Source organism: Cyprinus carpio, chromosome A8 (genome assembly GCF_018340385.1).
Source record: "Cyprinus carpio isolate SPL01 chromosome A8, ASM1834038v1, whole genome shotgun sequence".
In the NCBI taxonomy this organism is placed as follows: Eukaryota; Metazoa; Chordata; class Actinopteri; order Cypriniformes; family Cyprinidae; genus Cyprinus; species Cyprinus carpio.
The window spans coordinates 5,008,625-5,032,988 of record NC_056579.1 but is presented as its reverse complement, the minus strand read 5'-3'; the positions used below and the strand labels follow the sequence as shown (position 1 = coordinate 5,032,988).

The 24,364-nt window shown below is 36.8% G+C and overlaps 1 protein-coding gene across 2 annotated transcripts; it reads right to left on the bottom strand.

Moving 5' to 3' along the window:
* Positions 1-127: 127 nt before the first annotated feature.
* Positions 128-24,251, bottom strand: LOC109110909 (OTU domain-containing protein 5-A). Of its 2 annotated transcripts, XM_042761742.1 has the most exons (10): positions 23,404-24,251; positions 22,972-23,007; positions 21,807-21,900; positions 7,140-7,204; positions 6,890-7,046; positions 6,485-6,633; positions 4,232-4,417; positions 3,501-3,708; positions 2,208-2,324; positions 128-829 (listed from the first exon to the last, which is right to left on the bottom strand). In XM_042761742.1, the coding sequence occupies exons 1-10, from the start codon at positions 23,980-23,982 to the stop codon at positions 708-710; spliced, it is 1,713 nt and encodes a 570-aa protein (XP_042617676.1). In that variant the 5' UTR covers positions 23,983-24,251; the 3' UTR covers positions 128-707. The 2 variants fall into 2 exon arrangements, with proteins under 2 accessions (XP_042617676.1, XP_042617677.1); XM_042761743.1 differs by lacking the exon at positions 22,972-23,007 and having other exon boundaries at positions 23,404-24,249.
* Positions 24,252-24,364: the final 113 nt, after the last annotated feature.

Here is a 24,364-nt window from a genome sequence, read left to right as displayed (position 1 = left end):
TGATAATGCTTTATGAAGATATCAAGACCTGACTTACCACACTTAAATGTCCTAATGATCCTTCGAGACACCTAACTGGTAGATTTCAGCATTGCATTAAAGTTGCATGCATTTCTACATTCATAAATATCATTCAGACACACCTTATTCTTTAATAAAACGGTTTTCCACATTTGAAATTAATAGTGAAGTCATCAAAAATATTGCAAATTCACATAAATCACAAACAAAACTTACTAATATGTTAAGGAAATCAAGACTGTATAAAAAGGATGCCAGCAAATAAGTATATTTCTTCAGAAAGTTCTTTTTTTTATCCAAGAAAAAAGAGCATTTTCATCCCAAACAAGAAAATAAAACAAGATTATATTAATCAATTAATTAAGAGGATAAAGTATGACTTTTTTTTTCAATAATATTTTGCTTCCCCATGTTTTCTATAATGATATCAGTCATGTTTATTTTCACATGCATCTAAAGAAGTCCAATGATGGTGTGAATGGCATACGAAAGAAAAGGAGTGGTTAGGTGAGTATCACAACAATGGGCCATAACTGCTGAATGGCTGAGGCCAGTGATGGACTGATGGATGGGGAAGGAGAGGGAGGACAGTGTGAACTGCATGATGATGGAGAGAATGTGACTGGTTTGATCCCCATGTCTCTGCCTCCTGCTTTGGGTGCAGATTGTGCCTCAACCCTCCTTTATCAACTGCTGTCTGGAGAAGGTTCTCTATGCATGGCGTTTTTCTTCATGCTATCGAGGTATTCCTGTTGTGACACGGCCAAGACGGACGCCAGTATCTCGTCATCTTCCCAGTCTGTTAGGCCTATTGCAAAACAACAGCACCAAAACACATCATGGTTTGCTCACATAGATAAAAGCACATTATATACACTACAAGTCAAAACACACGACTGAATTAATATCTAAAGGCTTCTGCTCAAATGCTTGACATTAGTTTTATAGATAACTATATACAGTACCTGTCAAATGTTTGTAATGATTTTTAATTAAATATACTTTAAAATGTAATTTGTTCCTGGTGTGGTAAAGCTGGCACATCATTCAGCATCATTACTCCAGTCTTCAGTGTTACAAGATCCGTCAGAAATCATTCTGATATGCTGATTTTCTGCTCAGTTATCATCCATTTTTTTTAATAATAGTTCTTATTACCAGTGTAGAAAATTATCAATGTTGTTTTTTTTTTTTGTGATATATTTTTTAAGGATTCTATGAGGAATAAACTTCAAAAGAACAGTATTTTTTTTACATTACATTAAATGTCTTTATTATTAAATTAGATCAGTTAAACACATCCTAAGTGAACAAAAATATTAATTTCTTTGATTTTCAAAGGATCATGTGACACTGAAAATTCAGCTTTGCATCACTGCAATAAATTACATTTTAAAATATATTCAAATAGAAAACAGTCATTTTAACTTGTAATAACATTTCACAATATTACTGTTTTTTATGTATTTTTTTTTTACAAATTAATTCAGCCTTGATAAGCAGAAGAGACTTTCAAAAACATTTAAAAAAAACTTAATTATTCCAAACTTTTGTCCAGTAGTGTCTGTAAATTAATTTCTTTATAAATCTACAATTTTTACATTTTTAATACATAAGGCCGATGATATAGTAAAACCAAACCAGGTAACAAGTGTGCAACATACATAGTACACACAAACATATTTTAATACCTTTACTATTATTCTCAAATGTGCATAATAGCTTCATAAAATTAATATCTTTTATTATTTTAATACCTTTACTATTCTCTATGTGCATAATAGCAATAATAAAGAATAAGTAGGTGTGTTCATCTTTTAAGAGTGATGTATATCCATTACAAGAGTTAAATTTGTGAAAAACATTCACTCCCTATTTGCACCTTCTTAAGTTCTTAGCTGATGTCAACAGTAGCTGGGGGGTGCCATTACTCAGATGCAATCAAGTGTATTTAACTGCACACAATGACTGTACGTACATGCTGCTTTCTGCATGAGTGCTGAGTACATTTCACACATTTCCACGCCGAATCACATGGATCACATCACAGATTCAAGCTGTGTGAGATGCATGAGGAAGGCAAGTGAGCGGCGTGATTAACATGGCATTCTTGAGCGCTGGATTCTTTCATACTGAATCAGGCAGGATAGCTAGACGGATTGGCAAGCGTGATTCCACTTCCTCACCAAAAGCAGTAGGGGACATCTCTTGCATAATGGCCCGATAGCCCAGTGCTGGATACAGAGACACCAGAGAAGACGAGGTGGGTCTGTCTGGTCCAACACAAGCCTGGTTACTGGGACCTGAACGGCGAGACAGAACACAGGAAATCTAGACTAAAGTTCAGAGATTGAGATTCTATCTATAAGGCTTCTACTGCAGTGTTTTTTTTTTTGCTGATTTTCATAAAAAGACCACACACACACACAAAATATTTTGCATAAAGAAAAGAAACTTTAAGATTTTTGCATAGTGGCATTTAAATTAAGCAAAATTACCCACAAATATTCATTACTGTAATGCATCTGGACTTTAGTTTTGAGGCTTTTTTAATTACTTCATTACTTTAATTACTTTAATAATCGTTCTTCTTAATAATAATTCTCATTATATAAGCATTACTGTTGCACAGTACCATAATAATTGCTGTAATAATGGTATTTAATGTATTTTTATGTTTAAATACAATGCTGTAATGATGCTGAACATTCAGCTTTGCATCACATTTTAAAATATATTCAAATAGAAAAGAGTTGTTTTAAATTGTAATAGTGACGTGACATACAGCCAAGTATGGTGACCCATACTCAGAATTCGTGCTCTGCATTTAACCCATCCAAAGTGCACACACACAGCAGTGAACACACACACAAACACACACACAGTGTGAACACACACCCGGAGCAGTGTGCAGCCATACTTGCTGCGGCGCCCGGGGAGCAGTCGGGGGTTCGGTGCCTTGGTCAAGGGCACCTCAGTCGTGGTATTGAAGGTGGAGAGAGCGCTGTATATTTTTAATACATAAGTATTAAAAGTATACATAAGTACATTCACTCCCCCGACCTACAATTCCTGCTGGCCCAAGACTCGAACTCGCAACCCTTGGATTGCAAGTCCAACACTCTAACCGTTAGGCCACGACTTCCCCCTAAATAGTATTTAGTAATAGTATTTCACAATATTACTGTTTTTAATGTATTTTTGATTAAAGAAATGCAGCCTTGGTGAGCAGAGGAGATTTCTATAAAAAACATAAAAAATCTTACCGACCCCAAACACATTTGAACGGTAGTGTACATAACAGAATTTGAACTGTACGAACAGGCTTTCTTTGAGCAAAATATAATTTCAGTTTATCAGCTGAATTATCTGTGAACATCATTTATCCTATAAATTGGAAATGCTGTAGGAAATGTATCATAGAGTTAAACTGATAGTTTTAATGACTCTGTCCTAATTGCAAAACCCTGATAACAGACCTGGTGCACAGGGTGAAGGGGGTTTGGAAAGTGCGTGGGCCGTTCCGGCCGGGGAGGGGGGCTTAGCGGTTGTGTCCGTGTGCGAAGGATCAGGAATCTCCGGAGAGGGGGCGGAGCTGCGTTGCCGTGGCGATCGGGCATTCCATTCTTCCAAACCACTGGAGGCCGCAGCCGTGGCGGAGCTGCACGTAGCGCTTGCCTTACGAGGCTGAGGGAGTGACAAAAGTAAACACGTTCATTCACAAATGATAAGTAAACAGGCACTTCATAGCTTCAAAGTTCATTTAAATCATTTTATGTTTGTTCGCTTAGATAAAATGACTATTCAATTTTAAATTAATTTCTTTCTGATATACTGCTGCCTGTCAGTGAGTTCAAAATGTGATTTATAAGAAAGCCTATTGTTTCTGTGAAGAAGGGTCTTGTTCATAGCTGGCTGAAGTGTGAAAACGCAAACCACACAGTCTGCATGTACGTGAGTAGCCGATAGACTTAGCTATGTGTATCTTAACCAATGAAGCAGGTATCACAGCTTGCGTGTTACTTTCGGAAATAACTCCTGTGCAATCAGCATGTGATTATGTTATGATGCCAAAGGTTTTTGTCACACGTTAACTACCTGACTCCTATTGACAATCATGCTGTTAAGAATAGAAATACAGATTCTGATCGAATGAGACGTGAAGTCAGGTAGTTAGTAGGATTAGCATGAAAACAGGGAGGTTCCACACCTGCCGTGCCTGTTTCTCCTGGTCTCGAAGCCACTGTAAGTACGATTCTCTAGCCACTTGCTCTTCTATGGCCTCATTGGTGGCTTCCCAATCCGTAGCTCTCTTCTTGTCCTCCAGCATCTGTTGCTCAATCCAGGATTCCTCTGACGTTTTAATTGCATTCTTCATGAGTGACTGGTCTGCAAACTGCGTAGAGAAAGAGAGAAATATACAGAAGAGGAATTAAAGGTCAGAGTTTTGTCCTCAGGTGACAGGTGAGAATGCTTCTGCTCAACCACCCTGAAGAGGAATTGATTTGTGGGAACAGGAGAAACATTTTCCCCTATATGCAAATTGAGCAATAAATCATTTTCTTAAAGTTGACAAAAGACACCCATCTCAGAAATACAGAACTCATAAAAATTAGGGTTTTGACTCTGCATTCTGATTGAAGGAGCTGCATTTGACAGCATCTGTAAACAACCAACATTTAGGCTAATGAACTTCACAAATCTCCACAATACTTGATTCGGCTCGGTCAATCACAGCATTGAGTATTTAAACATTTTTGTCTCTTATATCACACTTTCACCTCTTTTCTTACAAGTGAAAACAGTTAAAAATTGGATGGATAGATTTATAGATTGATAGATGGAACGATGGACAGAATGAACAAAGATGGATAGATGATAGATAGATGATAGAACAAATAACAAACAGATGGAATGAACGGACAAATGATAGACAGACAGAATGGACAAATAAATAATAGATAGAATGTAGAATGACAGATAGATAGAATGATAGAATGATAGATACAATGAACAAACAAATGATGACAATTTTTTTTTCACACTAAAGCAAGTGCAAGACAAAGTGCAAAAAATTTTATTAAAAATAACTATTTTAAAAACATGGTACCTTTAGAAATGTGACATTGAGTGCTGAACTCCCGTCAACCCAGTTATGACAAAAATAGTATGTACGCTTATTATCGCATCAGTCTGTCATTTTCATCATAAGAGACAGAAGGGGTTAAAGGCCACAGCGTTGCCCCTCAGGTGACAGGTGAGACTGCTTCTGCTCAAGTGCCCTGAAGAGGAGCTGATTTGTTGGAACAGAAAAAACACTGTCCACTAATTGAGCAATACCTCTTTTTTTAGAAACACTTTCTAAGAGTGGTTGATGGACTACATCATATCTCAGAAATACAGAACGCATCAACAGAGGGTTTCTGATTGGACAAGCTGCATTTGACGGTTTCAAGATGTATCTATTTTTTTCTCTTGCTGTTCTCACTGTGCTACATGTTCGGACAGTGTACTGGCTCATTCCCCATCTGGACAGACGGTTATACTAAACTAACTGACCACGATATGGGGGAGCTCTAGGAGGATATGATCTTGATGCACATCAAGTTTCCAAGATAACACAGTTTTTAACTGTATGATGCATTTCCTCCAGCGAACTTTGTCTAGCTTTTCTGGACAATGAAACAAAAAATCTATTGATTGATACTTAAGGAGAGTGATAATAGAAATGTTCACATCAGTGTTCCCTCTTAGCCACAAATTAGTCGGAGAACTCCAGGACACACAAATACACACACACTGCGGCTCTGTTTTTGATAGGAAGCCATGATCTGTCTTTGATCTGCCCAGCTTAAATTATCACAAGGCATGTGGCACGTAAACAAGACAGTGTGCTGTTAATTGGGCCCCCCCAAAATCACCGACATGTGGAATGTTTCCCCCCTCTCCACCCAGAGCAGTCTGGGAAATAGGACACTGTGGGTCACACTTTGTTGTCTTTTTGTGGCTTTGATGATGAATATCACCAAATTCAGACTCTGGATCAGCTGACAGAACTGCCAGAGACAGTATTTTCAATGGACTTCCTAATTCACAAACCCACAATGACTTCTGAGGAGGAAATACAGGTCATTACTGCATTTAAAAAAATCAAACATGTTCAAAAAGGGCTGTTCTTGCATAGGCAGATGGAGGTATACGTGAAAGAATACACATGGACAACAGTCACACAGAAGTGCAAGAGCAATTAGCATAGTTCACACTGAAAATACAGCACAGTCGCAAACAATCACCAGCTAGTATTCTCCCTTATATAACACTTAAAAAAAGACCTAATTAATGGATCACTTTATCTAACTAAAAGTCTTGCGAGTTGTACAATTTAAAAAGAAATGTAATGTGGTCCTAAAAAATAATTAGTAAAAATACTTTATTAAATGAGTGATTGATTGCAGATACCCACCCCTGGTTTGAAGGCAGGAAGTCCGAGCCCAACTCCGATAGTAGCTTTGTTGGGATTCACTACAGAGTTATAGTGAATGTTCCGATGGTAACTAACTCTGATTGGCTCGTCATTATTTTGATGGATGCCATGGAACGTGTTGATTGGTTCTAAAAGAGGCCATCAAAACAACATTCAGAAACAGAGAGAACAAGGAACAAGATCTACATGTGCATCAATACAAGAGCAACATGCATCACAAACGCTGTTAAAATTGCATGTTAATATAATTCCTTGCAACACCAATAAATCCATGAAACAATTTTTAAATTGGTCATCGCTATTTACTAAGGTACTTGCATGATGGAATATAGTTAAATGTCCATAATTCAAATGTATGGACACTGTAATGCAAATTCGACTCACCTGTGCCATACTGATAAACTTCCACTGGCCGATTGTACATCTCTGCCATAGCCTGCATCTCAATATGGTTTCCATGACAGTTGTTCTTCCTCTTTCTGTTGATGTATGTAGTGAAGTCCTCTGTCACATAGTTTGAGAAGTAATCTGCATTTTTCATCTGCAAGTAAAATCATACAGAAAGCATGAATTTAATTAAAACACAATCAGGTTTTGTACACTCTGATGATCCCAAAGAAAGAACATCACATACCAAGTAATCCATGCAATGTTTGCGGACGACTTCGTGCATATCTTGGTCTCCGTAAACCTGATCAGCTGTAGAAAGACAATGACAGCAGGGTTATTTGCAAATAAACACAACATGATCTTTGCATGCATTCATTTTACAAGAGTTAATAACATTTTTATTGCACGTTCATCAATTTCTTGTAGTGTCTCTGCAAAATAAAAGGTAATTTAGTAACGTAACAATGCACACAATGTACATATTGCATACATTTATTCCATGCCACACAATGTATTCAATGAACTTTAGTTCATTTTTGTTACAGGGACATAAAAATAACACAACTTAAATGCATAATATTGTTCATGTTAGTTATTATAGCTGCATGAAATTTGCTTTTTTAACACCTCATAAAATAACAGTGTGCAAGTAAATACTGAGTAATCTTGAGTGGTTTCTGTAATGCATGCATGCATGCAAGGCTACATGGTTTGTTCCACAAGCCACATTTGGCGGGCTTTATCATATTCGTTTATGTGCCAGTGACTAAAAGCAAGACTAGGGGCCCAAATATGGTGCAGATGTAAACAAACGAGTGTATGAGCTCTGCTCAGAGGTCGACACCTTTTCCTTCCAAAAGCTTTAATATGCAAATGAGCCTCAGCCTCAAAGCGCATTCCGGCTAGTCACATGACCACTTGCCGCAAAGATTCTGAGAATCTCTTAGTCAATTTCCTCTTTCGCAGTATCGGCCTACTTCTGTTGTGACACTTCTGAACAAACTAAGGAAGTTGCACTTGCCTCGCTAAAAAAAAACAAGCTTTAAATGAAAGTTCAAACGAACACATCAATACAGGTGCTTTATTTAAAGACACTTGCACTTTTTTAGTTCCCCGAAGAGGCCCTGTCAACCTGCCTAAATGTTATCTGATACAGTGGTATCAGGTGTTTAAGAAAGAAGACGTCGTTGGTGAAAAAACTTTGGTTTAGTTCAATGTCTGGTTGAATATCCTATACCAAACACTCTTATTAAGTTTTATTTGATTTACAAGAACAGTTCATTATTGCTATAATGCTCTGCAATAGGCACAAGTCAGGCAATGAGTGAACGCTCTGTGCTTCTTAGGATATTAATTTAATCTGAAAGAACCTGTCGTTCTGTTCCCAACATGAACAATAGTTGCCATTTTCTGGCAGGTCCATGTTGTTTTCATGAGCTAGCTATAGATATCACTCCCTAGGTTTGCCCATTTATGAATGCTTACACCTGCACACGCGTTCATTTGAAGGTGAATGCTGTCGGCGCAACACTACACTTCTATTCTTTTTGTCAAGTAAAACTCTGCATTTAGAACAATAAAACCTTTGCTTTTAGTTTTCTAAATAGGTCCAGTGAGCCTTTAAGGCACAGGTTCATTTGGTAAAATCAGGACCCTGACATTTGAAGCTGTAGGAAGAGCAGCTCAAACACAGGGGGGAGAACAGCAGCTGGAGATGTGGTCTGCTTTTGGTTCCCCATTTGGCCTGTTGTTGGTATTTCCATCTGTCTTACCATTTCCATTCATTACAGCACAGTGCAGTGGATAATCAGACCCGTTGTCAGTGGGTGCCGCGGGGGAGAGTCAGGGATTTCCCTTCGCTCCTTTGCATTATTCTGACTCATGTGTGATAATAAACACCTGCCTTGGTTCTTTTTCCTGATTTCACCCCAGATTTGAATAACAAACAGCTTTACTATAGTGTTGCTGCCACGTGGGGCCTTGCACTCAGTTGGAACTTTTGCATGTACAAACAATGAGGAGTACTAAGGAAAAATATTTCCTGAAGTATAGCTTATGTTGACCTAAAATGCATCTTCAACATTTATAGTTTTGGGTTAAGGGTTTTTCAAAACTCCCAACAAAGGGATAGTCCTACCAAAATGTTTGTCATCATTTACTCACCCAAACCTGTATGACTTACCTTCTGTGTAACACAAAAGAAATTTTGAAGAATGTTGGAGTTTCCAAACGCTGAGACACTTTTCAAAATGTCTTTTTCAAAATTACATTACAAGTCTGCAAGATATTTTACACCCATTTTATCCAAGCTGCACTAATAACATTTTATCATGCACTTTATTTGTCAGAACCTAGGAATTATTTTGTTTCTATGTTGATAGTCTTTCTAACAGACAAAAATATCGATGAACTTCATGATCTATGAAATCTTTAAGAATGTTGGGCTGCAAACACCACTGGATCACAATGAGTTATTTTATGGACAAAAAAAAAAAACACTGAAACACTTTTCAAAATATCTTCTACAGGTCTGGACAGATATAAGCGTGAGTAAATGATGACAACCTTTAGCATGTGACTCAACTGCAGTTTAAACATGACTAGCCCACCGCAACGATCACCCTGCAATAGGACAATTTCCAACCCCTCTGCAGCCAGTGGACACGCTGATGAGAAGAGGTTGACAGTTAATAAAAAAGCAGAATAGAGAAATTCACAGCGTAGGTCTACCACGAAAGAGCGATGCCGCTGATAGAATTCATGAGAAATGAGAAGAGTAGAGGTCCACCAAGCAAGAGCAAAACCACAAGCTCACTTCCACCAATGCAGGCCACAGATAGTGTCTCGATTCTAAGAAAGGGGCAGGCCCAGCTTACAAAACAGAGAGCTTAGACCTGCCCTTGAGGTCTGGTGGTCATCGATAAGGTTTATCCTCAAAAAGCAGAGGCGCTGTGACATCACAATGAGCTGAATTAGAAGAATCGAATTTGAAGATTCCCAGGAACTTTACACACCCTACGTGAGTTTAGGAGCTTCATTCACATATTTCAGCAACAGGAAACGTGCCATATCATATGTAAACAACATGGATGCTTTAAAGAGAAACGCAATTGGCAATTTGAAAAGAAAGCTCAGTATAAACAACAGCAACCTATACCAAACTTGTGGGGTTCAAAATATAAAAACCCAAATTCAAAATCTGTCACCTCAAGTGCTGTTGTCATTAAAAATATATTCTAAAGCAAAATATTAATATTTCAATTAAAATTCTCATTCAAATTGTGTTTACCTATTTGATTACTAGTGGTCACTGATTTTTGAATCCCAATGTATATTGTGCAAATGTATGTTATTAAAACAATAAACTACGTGCAGTGCAGCCATTTTAAAGTGTCCCTATTAAGCCATTTTTAAGGATCCTAATATTGTTTTGGTAGTCTCCTACAACAGGTTTACATGAATGCAAGGTCAAAAAATGCTTGTGTTTTCTCAAAATATGCATTTAATATAACCTAATTTTCCAGGGATTCTCAAACAATTTGTTCGAAGATTCAGTCTCTCTAAACCCCTCCTTTCCGTGAGCCTACTCTGCTCTGATTGGTCAGATGGCCCAGTCTGTTGTGATTGGTCTACCGTGTACAGCGTGTGTCAGAAAAGATACGCCCATTGCCATTATTCCATATTTTCAATGCTCAAAGAAAATATAATCATCCATTATTTATCATACTTATAGGTTGTGATTCAGCTGGTCCAACTGCTCCAAATAAACTGGGTACTGTGCAATCTTTCAAAAGCAAGTGTTTTGTGAATTCTGTGTTGAACTCCCCAAGATAAGAGGAGCAGCCATCAGTAAAATGCAAACACAAAAAAGGATTGGGGTTGTACTGCTCTGGCACAGTGGAAAAAAGTAATTTTAACAACTGATTCCTTGCAGCCTCATCTTTCGGAAGTGAAAATAAAACTAATTTATTTTCACAGTGTAGGACACAGCGTCTTCTCTGCATGACATTAACCACACAAACAAAGTACAGTGTTTAAGGGTGGGTCAAGTTGTTCGCAGCCAGCCAATGTAGAACATAGCCGGGTATTATGCAAATGTGTTACCCCGTGAGGTGTAGCCGTCATGGAAGTGGGATTCTGACGACTCGTTTAGGCTGTTCAGAGTTGATTCTTTTTGGTCTTGATTTTGTTTAGAGTTGATAGTTGAACTCATCATTCATGTAAAATCTACCTTAGTGTCATGTCTTATTCATGAATTAATCATTCTTTTAAGTTGGATCTTTTAATTGAATGAGCTGATCAAGTTCACAAATCAGATTGACTTGGTTCACAGACTCAATGATCCGGTCAAAATGGTTAAAAGCCCAAAAGAGGCAATGATCACTAGTAAACAATGGCTTAAATTAAAGTCTGTTCCTCACACAATGCTATCGTGTGACTTTAGAAGAACTGAAACCAATCATTTGATACACATCAAATGATTGGTTTTATGACATTTGATGGTACTTTTTATTGCCGTTTTAAAGCCTGAAAGCCCAGACCTCATTCATATTCATTATATAGAAAAGCATGGCTAGAATGCTCATCAAAATTCACCTTATGTTTTACAGAAGTCACACAGATTTAACATAAACTCAAGTAAATATGATAGAATTGTCATTTTTGGATGACATATTCCTGTAGCTATTTTAAAATTGCTTCATGATGCAAACAGGTATGACTTTACAGATATTTAATGCTCTGTGTCCAAATATGACCGTGTGGAACATGAGTTGCAGAGTTCATCCAGAAAGAGCTGAGGTCACCATTCTGACCTGCACTCTTATATGCTCCTTGACTCCAACTGCTCACAAGAACATCTGACAGGCCATGTCCACCTCAACAGCCGATCAGTAAACATGCTCTTCAAACAAATGAATCGATCTAGTACTCTTAAAAACAGGCACCGGTTACAGTAGGCCTAAAGGTAACTCCACTCAACGGCCTCATTGTCTAACGTGTGTTCTGTTCACTTATCTGCACAGCTCAATAGACTATGAATTTGAGATTATGATCATATAGATCAATGCATATTGATTCCCTAGCACATTGAGGGGGATCAGATCACAAACGTATTTCAAAGTACACCCTGTGCTTTCCATAGCTGAAGAAGTACAGTTAGATATCAAAGAATGGCTTATGTACGGACTGAACTGAGTTACATTAGTGCCAGAAAATTCAGCCGGTGATCATGAGGGTGTTGAGTAACACAGAGCTTACTATTGCTCCAGAAACACACAGACGGTTACATGCACTCATTCATGCTCACGAGACTGTCTACTGGCACGCACCATGCAGTTCATAGAAGACCACTGAAAATCCAGCGTAAACTCCAGACTTGAATTATGTGTCTATACGATTTCATCAATAGCTTGGTTTTGTAAGAAATGATGCCAAGAGATGGTTATGACAATGTTTTTTGTACCCTGGCAAGAAAAGATGCAGCTCTTACAGTCTTGGTGGTGTCTAGGTGAAAGTTGGGGAGACTTGGCTGAGCATCCGCCTTCCAGATGAGCAAAAGTTCACGGTGCAGCTATGACTGAGAAAACTAAGTTAAAGGGTGCAGACGGTCTTATCACAACCACCATCTGCGAGTCAAGTGATTGAGACCATTTTACAACTGAGTTTCAAAACAGTTTAAACGGACATTATAAACAGCATTTGCAATAGATTAATCGTAATATGCTTCTTGACATTTGCTCTACATCTCATTGTCAAATAACTTAAGCTTGCTGGTTTACGCTGGATCAAACTAGTCAACATCCTCAAGTTCTATACCATTTCCCGTCTCACAGAAACCAAAAAGATGTTACATGAGCGGTGCTTATGTTGAAACCTGTACTTTCCTGTCCTAGAAGGCGCAGCTCAATGAGCAACCATTGATGCCAGCATGGTACAACGTACCAGAGTACATGATGTCCAGGAGTGGAATGCTATGCCGGACCAATAAAAAGATAGTTGAAAGCTGACCTATGCTTTTCACATTTCACATCCACAATCATCCAGTGTGGTAATCTGCTTGTGACTGATTTGAAGATTTATGTAAGCTTAAAATTCATACTTCAAGTTTTATTAAAAAATGTTAATTTAAAATCCAATCAACAGTAGAGTTTAAGGTGGTATATATATATATATATATATATATATATATATATATATATATATATATATATATATATATATATATATATATATATATATATATATATATATATATATATACCTGTTATAGTTGTGTCACAATTCACATACTTGGGTACTATTCTATGACATTTAGTAGCATATAGAGTGTGTTCTAATAAAAAAAGCGCACTTCAAATATCCAGATGATACTTAAACAATCGAAAAACAAAGTTGGAATGTTGCACACTTCATACGCTCAGTCGTCAGTTTTCCTTATGTGGCAGAGAGGAGAGACTATCAGAATGGATGCTGGATGATTAAATACCCTTAGAAAATTCATAAACTAGATGATTGAGTACATAGTGAGTCATTTGGGACACAACTTATGTGTGTTTCTTATCCAAACAGTTGAGAGAAAAACGGATGCTTGTCTGTAAGATGTGTGCAGGTCTTAAAGTGACAGCAGACTAAGGGCCTGTTTACACCTGGTCATATAATGTGTCTTTAGTGACCAGCTATCTAATTTGTTAAAATGTCCCCTTTTACACTTGGCCACATAAATGTCTCTGCAAAACAGATATAAATCCGATCTTCAGTTCCCATGCTATATGGAAATGTAACAGAGTTCACATTAACACAAGCAACAGATATGCACTGTATATTACTCATCATCACCTATTTTCAAAATCGAATCTGCCTCATAGGGTTTCGGAGGGAATTTACACAAGGTCTTTTCACGATCAGATAGTTATCCGATCAGAGAAAACACATGAAGTGACCAGGTGCAAACAGGCCCTAATAATATTAAACATGCTGCCGCTTGTCATTAAAGGGATATTTCACCCAATAATTTAAATTCTGTAATTATTTGTTCACTCTCATATGGTCCCAAACCTGTATTAATTTCTTTCTTGTTCTGAACACAAAAGAAGATATTTTGAAGAATGTGGGCAACCAAACAGATGCTGGTCCCCGTTGAATTTGACAGTAGGAAAAAAATACTATGGAAGTCACTGGAGACCAGCAACTGGTTGGTTACCCAAATTCTTTCAAGTTCAACAGAAGAAAGAAACTCTTGAGAGTGAGTAAATGATAACAGAAAACAGAGAAAAATCACTCACTGCTCTTGACTGAAGAACTTTAATGTAATTGCTTTAACTCTTTCCCCACTAGCATTTCTGTAAAAACTTGCCAGCCACCGCCAGCATTTTTGATGATTTTCACTAAAATATCATGGCCATATAAAGAACAGAGCCTCTACTTAAAAAAAAATAAAGAAAAAAAGAAGAAAAAAGTAGTTTTATTCTAGCTTCAAACATTCTTTTTTTTATCAACACTTGAATGTAGATACACTTTATAAAAATAAAAAAAAATCAACATTTTGATCAAAAAGCAGAGAAAATCACGTTTTTATCAAATACTACATCTGGAGCATATTCAGTAGGATGATCAAAGCAAAGATGCAGTAGATCGCTTCCATCTACACCCCCAAAGCTTGCGCAGTACTTTACCACTTCCTGGATCAACATTTCAGTCAGTAACATTAGGAAGTTTTTATTTATATTCTGTTAGTTGTTGATGATGGGATTGTTTTTCATATGCATGTGCATACATGCGAGATCACTCGTTTCTGCGTCTTCCTCGCATGTTTTTGATCGGCACATTCTAGACTCATTCAGGAGATGTGTAATAGCACTCCCGAACGTAAAACAGTGCGAATGCGGAAACCCAGAAAATTCTGTGTTTGGCGGGGAAAGAGTTAATAAGAATCAATGTTTAATTTATACAGTGAATTGTATATAGTATTTTGTTTTTATATTTGTTATCTGTTGCTAAATACAATTACTGTCCCTGAAATAAAGCACTATTTGTTTTATTTGTATATTATGTGTATTTATAATGTGTATCTTTGTTCTTACAAAAATAAAATAATGAGAAAGATTTTTATCTTCACCCACTCTGGCCTGTCATTCTTTTTTATTTTATATTTTGTTACCCTGTAATCATGTAAAATAGTAAAACCAACATGACAAAAGAATCATGATGAAATCATGAGTAGTGATTTTCCTGAAAAAAAAAAATCGTGATATGATATTTTTGTCATATTGCCCACTCCTAGGTTGAACTAACCTTTTAAAAACCCAAGGGCAAGGTGGGTAGTCACCACCAATGAATATGGAAGAAAGGAATTTTAGCCACACCTTCGCGTTTCTCGCTCCGTCAAATCATGTTATGGAATTTGTGGCATCTGCTCTACAATCACAACAAGATGACGAACTGCAAAACGAGAGGAATGCAGCCGAGCTGTCTGTCAGAGGTTCATGGTAGGGCACAGACAGCTTTGTTTACAACTGAAGCAGGTATCTGGAACAGATCCTGCAGTGCGTGCAGAGGAAAATAAACAGGGCTTACATTGGAATGCACTTTGCATACGATGGGGATTTTTTATATACAGATACAGCCATGTGAGGTAGAGGTTAGTGTTGCTCCAGGTGAGACTGGAGCAACACTAACCATCTGCCAGGGCGCCTCAGATAGATCAGAGAAAATAACACTTGTTCCTGAAATAGCATCTTGCTTGAGGGGAAAGTGAAAACGACAACTGACTTGACAAAAGGAAGTTCATATATTTAAACCAAATTCTGAAGAAATGGAGTGGACAAAAAAGCCTAGATGACAAATATAAAAGGGTTTAGTTCCAATACCCTCTACAAAAGTTCTGGGAAAGTGTTAAAATAAAGCAAGAAGCAACTGTAGGCTGTGCATTACACACTCTCAGAAAAAAAGGCACAAAAGCTGTCACTGGGGCGGTACCTTTTCAAAAGGTTCACTTTTGTACCTAAAGAGTCCATATTGGTACTTTAAAGATACATATAATTACCTAAAGTGTACATATTAGTACCTAAAAGGTACAAAAGTGTACCTTTCGAAAAGGTACCGCCCCAGTGACAGCTTTTGTACCTTTTTTTCTGAGAGTGCAGCTAAAAGTTTTATCAAACATCACTACATAATAAACTACACCTTATTAGTTTTCATTTAAATTTTAGTTAAAATTTTAGTATTTTTGCTATGCACTTTTGTCATTTTCACTAGGTTCTGTTTATATATATATATATATATATATATATATATATATATATATATATATATCAATTTATTTTTATTTAGCAGTAGTTAGCTTTTAAGTATTTCATATAATATTCATATTTACAAATAAATACACTTGACGTTTTAGTACAAAATTCAAATGATTTTAGGTTAAAAGTTCGCCCATATCAGCTATTTTACAACGACTTTGAACACGGCTAATCCGATTTTAGAGCCATAACTATGCTTTTTGAATATTTATTCAAATACAAAATCTCTAACAACCTTCATGTCACAGCCAGACTGTTATAGACCAGGTGGAGGGGTCAGCCCACGTACTTGGGCGCTTTTATCACACTCTATCAAAATTTTGCTCGGAAAGAGGGAGTCGGCACAACCGGCTCCATTGCATTTCAGAAGAAATGTGCAAATCCAAGCCAAAAACCAACAAGTGCACTGTTACTCGAACAAACATTCAACTTCCTCCAGTGTAGGATTACAATCCACCGTGTAACCTTAATCTTCAATGGACGTCTGGAAAAATAACATATTTAAAGGGGCTCTAGTTACAGAAGAAGAATCTGCACCTTTTAACCCACTGACCTGTGGACAAGCATTCACATCTGACGGTTGAGCTATTAATGGCCAAAGTTTGGAAACTACATTGGTTAAACTGTTCTGAAGAGTCTAATTAGTGTTTGTTTAGCTGGCTGGGTCAGGTCACCCCACTCTTGAGAGTAAACAGCCAGTGTGTGTGTTGGTAATGGTGTCAACTGCTTCCCCGTTCACTAAAGACCAGGTCGAGCTCTGGAAAGAGGGGAGGTGCTCTGGATAACCAGCAGAGCAGCACTGGAAAGGACAGTAAATGCTGGGAGCCAGGGCAGGGATCTAACACATGACACTGCTTCCCACGTGTCATAAAGGAGAAGCACATTCCCACACAAAACCCTGCACAACAATTACTTCAGCACAGAATACCTGCAAAGTTTTCGTCAGGAAGTGGTGATTCAGACTTAATGATTCACAACAAAACTGTTTTTATAATTGGGACGTGGCCTTATAAAACCACACTAAAGTGGTGTATTACAACGGTTGTTTAAAGGTGTAGATTGGTGGATTCCTCTCCTTTCAGCCAATCGAACAGCAAATGTGTGAAACCACAAAACCTTCTGAAAGTTTTTCTTTGTAATACCGATACTGAAACCACAGCGGCAGAATTCTCACTATCAAACAGAAAACACAGATGTGTGTGTGAACGTGTCCATATTAGTGCTCATTTTCTGTAAAAATGAAAAATACTCCCACCTGATGTGGTATAATATGACGGGTCTGATCAGAAACTCTGTCAAAACAAAGTAGCCAGTGCACACTCATTATTTCCATTTATTCTCCTCAATTCATGCCAATTGGGTGATATTTATAAGTTTGGACATAATCTGTTTCTTTCAAAGGCTTCTGCTTGAATGCATGATATAAGTTTTGTAGATAAATTTAAATTGTAGGCAAATGTGCATTTTTCTTCTGTTGTTGTAAGTAGCTTTGGATATAAAATTATAAATAATATCAAACAATCTTTAGGCTAGAGAGTGAAAAAGCAGTCCATAAATGTGCATCTTTGTATGCACAATCCTGTTTAAAAGCTTCCCAGGATGCAGCTCATGACTTTTTCAAGAATGTTCAGAGCATTAAATATAAGATAGATGGAATATAGTAATAAAGAATAGGAAGGTTTGTCCAAACTTTCAACTGGTAGTCTACTACACCACCACAAATTAACATTCAAAAGACCTCAGGATGTAAACCTCTGTGAGATAAAATACCTTGGAAAATCATTTGCAAACCAATTTGCAAACATTGCATAAGCATTTGCACGCTAGCATGAGCCTCCTTACTGCAAACTATGAACTATGAATGTCAGGTTTGCTTGTATTGAACAAAGGAAACTGAATTATTACAAAACCCAGAGTCATACAGGGTGGAAGGTGACATGCAGAAATCATGATATTCTTCAAAATGCTAATAAATTTTGCATTAAATCAATCAGAAGTGACAATAAAGACATTTATAATGTTACCTAAGATTTCTATTTCAAATAAATTATGTTCTTTGTACTTCTATTCATCAAAGAATCCTAAAATAAGGATGCATCACGATTTCCACAATATGAAGCAGCGCAACAGTTTTCGACACTGATAATAAAAAGAAATATTTCTTGAGCAGAAAATCAGCATATTAGAATGATTTCTCAAGGATCATGTGACACTAAAGCCTGGAGCATCAGAAATAAATTACAATTTAAAATATAAAACAAAAATATATATATATATATTTTTCACAATATTACAGTTTTTTTGATCAAATAAATGCAGCCTTGGTGACTTTTTTTAAAAGTCCATACTGTTGAGCGGTAATGTAAGATTGTTTAGACATACAGGATTATAATAGAGGTAATCATGGGAATTAAACACTGCTCTCCTGACCTACCTTTTTTTTTCTCATTTTTTTATTTTTTCATTTTTTCATAATGTGGGAACCAAAAAAAATTTTTTTTAAATAAAATATATAGAAAAATAAATCTTTAATATCTTTAATATTTATAATAGATATTGTTTCAAATCACGAAACAGGCTTGTGTTGCCTGACTTTTGATGTGCAATATTAATAATAGAAAAAATATTGTGTCTTAAAAATGCATATTGGACAGTAGCTTGAGTAGCTTGGCTGCAGTAAATTTATCTTCATTATCAAAAACAGTAACATCTGTAAAAATTGTAACAACCTAATTTTTATATGGTGAAGTTTATTTTTTCTGACGTTTTTTTTTTTTAATTAACCATTGGTCTTCTATAGTAGCAAACATTTAGATCATGACAACCATGGTTAAAACGACACATATAGAACCTCAATACCATGGTAAAAATGTAACTATATGATCTGGTATTTGCATGAAAAACAATAGTCTAAATATATTTAGTATAAATGCAAAAACGCCATAACTTAATAACAGAAAAATTTTGTAACTATATTCCATTACTCATTTAATACATGTCTACATTAATAATACAATAAAATTTAGTATGAATATCCTATATTTCTGCCACAATACCATGGTGAAGTTAGTGTTACGCCGTTTTGCTCCGCTTTTGCCGCATAAACATTAACATTATATCGAACATTTAACGAACTCATTTTATCTAGGAAAATTATATTGCGATAATTAGCGTTATCAATTTATCGTCCAGCCCTAGTTCAAACCAAAATATAAAGCTAAATTTCAGGAGCATGAAACTCTGACTAATGTCATAAGTAGACTTAAGAGTCAAAACAGGGTCTCCAAATATTCTAATATTCATATCTATTACTTCAAATCAACAGCGTCCTGTACGAAACTATCCTGCCCTGGGTTATGATGACCCCACAGACTGTGAGAACCTTATTACCATCGGGCCAGTTATATAACGTGTATTGTTTGACATGAGTGATTGTTTGGAGATTGATAGTTTCACACCTGTGGTGCAAGAACTGTGTCCCTGATGGGAACGCTTCATGTAGGTCAACACATCACATGCCTGTCTATCAAATCCTGTATAAAACTCACACAAGAGACAAGGACCTCTGTACATTAATGAGAACAGGAAAAAGATTAATGAAATGAATGTGTGCTTGCAAGAGAAAGAAGAGACAGATTAGAAGAGCAAGAAAAGGAAACACAGGCGTGAAAGAGAGAATGAAAAAGGAAATAGGGTAAGATGCCACTCAATGGTGGTTTCAGAGACAGTAGCTAAACATTTTAAGAGAAAAATCCCAGTAAACAAAAACATTATTTTATGTATATGACATCCACTTCAGTAACCAGATGCATTTTCAGTTAAACTACAAAGAAATGCATTACTGAATAAAAATTCAATTGTATGCTACTGAAAGGATCAGTCATGTTGATTTTATAGTGCTATAAATAACCACTATTATGTATGATGAGGACAGTCAGGTAGACTTATGGGAACGGGTCAAAGGTGAACCCCATAGTGGCTTGGGTGTAACATCACACCTTGAGTGGTTAGAATGGCTTTTAATGCTCTGTCCACGGTAGTGGACACTAGAGGGTTAATTTATGATCGAGATATGCAGAAATGCAAGGAACTAAAACAGAAGTCAGAATCTGGGGTCAGAAAACAAAAACTGCACATTTGCAAGCTAAAACTTAAGTGTAACAGAGCACTGCTATCATAGTATGGTGTCACATTGTACAGCGCTGAATACTTCAGATGTGTAGATGAGTAGCGCCACCTACAGGTAAGTTCTGGTCTCTGCTCAGAAACTCGACAGGCACGTGTACATTACTGTTAAATTGGCCTAAGGTTGACCATTACTATCAGTTTTGATAACAAACCAAGAATATATTTTGATGAATTTTATGCTTTTATCACACTGCTTAAAGTCAACATGAAAAGAAATTTGCAAACTATTTTCATTCCATAAAATTATCTTTTCCTGAATCACCATCAATGAAAAAAGGGTAGGAACTGATTCAGAACTGAATGTAAGTTTGCAGTGGAATCAAGTAGAATAAGATCATAAACATGTACTAAGGAAAGAAAAATAGTCTTTTAATTTTGAATTCATGTTGAGCTTAACGCATCATGTGCTGTAACCTATTAAAAATAGCATATAAAATAGCACATTATGCAACCATATATATATATATATATATATATATATATATATATATATATATATATATATCACTTTTAAAGAATTTGTAAGTTTAACAAATTAATATTTATATTTAGCAAGGATGACATTTTTAATGTTATAAAAGATTTATATTTCAAATAGATGTAATTCTTAATTCTAAATTTTCTATTTATCTAATAATCGTGAAAAAAATATGCATCACAGTTTTATTAAGCAGCACAACTGTTTTCGACGCTGATAATAATAAGAAATGTTTCTTGAGCAGCAAATCAGCATATTAGAATGATTTCTGAAGGATCATGTGACACTGAAGACTGGAGTAATGATGCTGAAAATTTAGCTTTGACATCACAGGAATAAATTACATTGTACAATATATTCAAATAGAAATAATAATTTTAAAATTATAATAATATTTCACAATATTACTGTTTTTACTTTATTTTTAACCAAAGGTATGCAGATTTGGTGAGCATAAGAGACTTCTTTCAAAAACATTTTAAAAAAACCTTATCGGTCCCAAACTTTTGAACAGTAGTGTACATATAGTAGTGTACAGATCATTACAAATCAAAACAGATTATATTATTATTAAATTTGTCACAAAGGAAACTGAAGGTTAAGTTAAGCACATTACATTGTGAAATATAGTATTTCTGGGAAACAGCACATTTTAACAAAAGTAGTAGATATTCTGGGTATTCTGTGCATACAGAAAATGTGTATACTGTGCAGTATGAATACTTCAACATTTCAGATACAGTGACAAACAAAGTCTTTGTAAAATAAATCTTACCACCCACACACACACACACACACACACACACACACACAAACAACCAATATAGCATTATGCAGAGCTGAAAATGACAATCAGGTTCGAGATGATGGTCAATAGATGAATTATATAACATCTACTAAATCTTTTGACTTCAAGTTAACATCAGGTGGTTAATAATGTACCCACCAACAGCTCTGAAGAGGCAGGCACCATCCTCCTTCATTTTTTTGATGACAAATCCTTTCTTTTCCTGGAGTGCTTTTTCAAACCAGTGCTCCTGCTGTAAAAGAGGCAGAATTTCAGAACAGACACAGTGGGGGTTCATTATAATGTGCTTGATAAACAGACAGACTTATAATGTGAAAGTTATTGTTGGTACCATTTATTTTGCACAGCTAAAGTTCTCACATTTTTAAGAACATCACAAGGCAGCTCACATTTTTATGCACAAGCAACATCAAAACTCCTATAGACAAACAAGGTCATGTTTATTTACCAAACTTGGTTGGTCACAACTGATCATGAACTGGACTACATGAATTGCAGAAGATACCAATAATGTGTGTTTTCTTCAATCATTATAAAATTTATAAACAATGATCAATGTTTGGGCAAAGATAGGTTCGTAGTTCATAGAAATAATAATAATAATAACACCAATTGTCACTACAATCTGTGTTGTATGACAAAACTCTTCAAGCAATGTTGACCATATATTATTTTACTCACGAATGAAAACCCATTCTTAATATTCCATGGGAATCTAAAATGAATTAGCCATACAAATTGATGTTATGACTGAACAGCTCTATGCAAATGGCCTAATGCCGCATTATCTGTAATTTAAATGAGGATAAGATATTAATCTAAAGTATAAACCTAACAAACCTAACAATGTTTAATAATGTAAGACAGGCATTGGTTTTATCCAGTGGGAATTTGTAAGAACATGAAATGTGGGCTTTACATACCAGTATGGTGTCAAAACTGAATTTGAAAGTTGTATCAGAAGTGATTTATTAATTTTTTTAATGAGTGGATTAATTTAACAGCCTATTACACAGCAGAAATAATAAAAAATAATAATAAGTAATAGTAACAAGCAATAATTTTATTTTAAGGAATATCATATAATCATATTTTTAATCCATGTTTTAATTCATATGTTCTGTTGTGCAAAATTATATATGACAATGAATAAAATGCAATGTTTTATTGTAAATTAATAGCTATATTTTCATTTGTTAGAAGCTTGAATAAATTGTTAACGTTTTATTCATTCATTTCATTAGACAGAATAAAACGACACAAACAAAATTAATAAAATGGAGAAAACAGATTTTAGACAAACCTCTGCGTCCGTAATACCATGCATGCTGAGTGCAGTCTAATGGAAAACATGCATTACATCTTTATACTGAGACACAAGGCAATTAACACAGGGCACAGCATATAAAACTGCCACAAGTCTTTCATAATTTATCATGTCATTTTATGTCAACTGACAATATGCATCTTCAGTTTAAAATTACAATCAGTATCTGCATCAGTACGTTTATCTGTCTGTCTGTCTGTCTATCTATATATTGTTTTTCTGTCTATCTATCTATCTATCTATCTATCTATCATTAAATTATCTAACTGTTGGTACAACTATCTATCTATTAGTCCAGGCTATCTTATCATTCTGTCTATCTATCCACACATCCATCCATTCATTCATCATTCTGTCTGTCTGTCCATCTATCGATATATCTATTGTTGACCTCATCCATCCACAAACCTGTTCAACAGTCGCTGGGTCCTCTGACTGTAGTCTCGAAGCATTCTCGTACTCATCCTCACTGTTATAGCCGGCTCCTTCCTCCTGCTCGGGACCGGGACCCCCTCCTCCTCCACTGCCGCCTCCTCCCCCCGTCGCTCCTGGTCCGGTCCCTCCACCGGCCACCCCACCGGAGCAGCTCGCCTGTCTCCTCCTCTTACTGAGCCCAGGACCCGAGCAGCAGCCTCCCATTCCTCCTCCACAGCCCACCCCACCTGACAGCTCAGCCCGACCCCCGGACACGCACGCCATCCCTGTCGCATCCCCCGGGCCAACCGGAGACCCGGCGCCCACCGGCGGAGGAGAGGCCTGCTGCGGCCGCGAGCTGGATTCAGTCCGCCTGTCCTCTCTGGATGGCGGCGGGGCGGCTTGATATGACCAGGGTGGCGGGGAAGCGCGGGGCCTCGCACCTGGCCGGACCCCGTGGGTGTGCTGGTGCTGGTGCTGGTGCGGGTCGGAGCCGGTCCGGCGGTCGGGGTCGTCGGGGTGATCAGACACACCGACCGATGAGTTCGGCTTCTTCTTCGGCAGGATCGTCATGACCGTTCAGGGAGGGTGTCCGTTTTAACGACTCTGAACGCGTTTTATCATTTAAACTTGAGCGTCTTTTAAGTCGCTATACTCGCTCCTGTCACCCCGGAGCGAATTTAATTCAATATGAGGTGGTTCTGAGGGAGAAAACGGCGGATAACAGAACAAAAACAAACCGTCTTCCGTCCCTCGGTCCTTCTGTTGCCACACAACATCAACATACAGCTGACGACACCGTCACGTCATTTCCGTCTCGCGGCTTGTTCCGCCTCTGCTGTGCTGTGCTTCAGAAGTTGTCAGATGAACTGTTCATGCATTCATTCGTGAATTTTGTTTGCTGGTCAGCATTTTATGGTCCAGTAACTAGAGTCCACCTCTGGCATTTATTGCC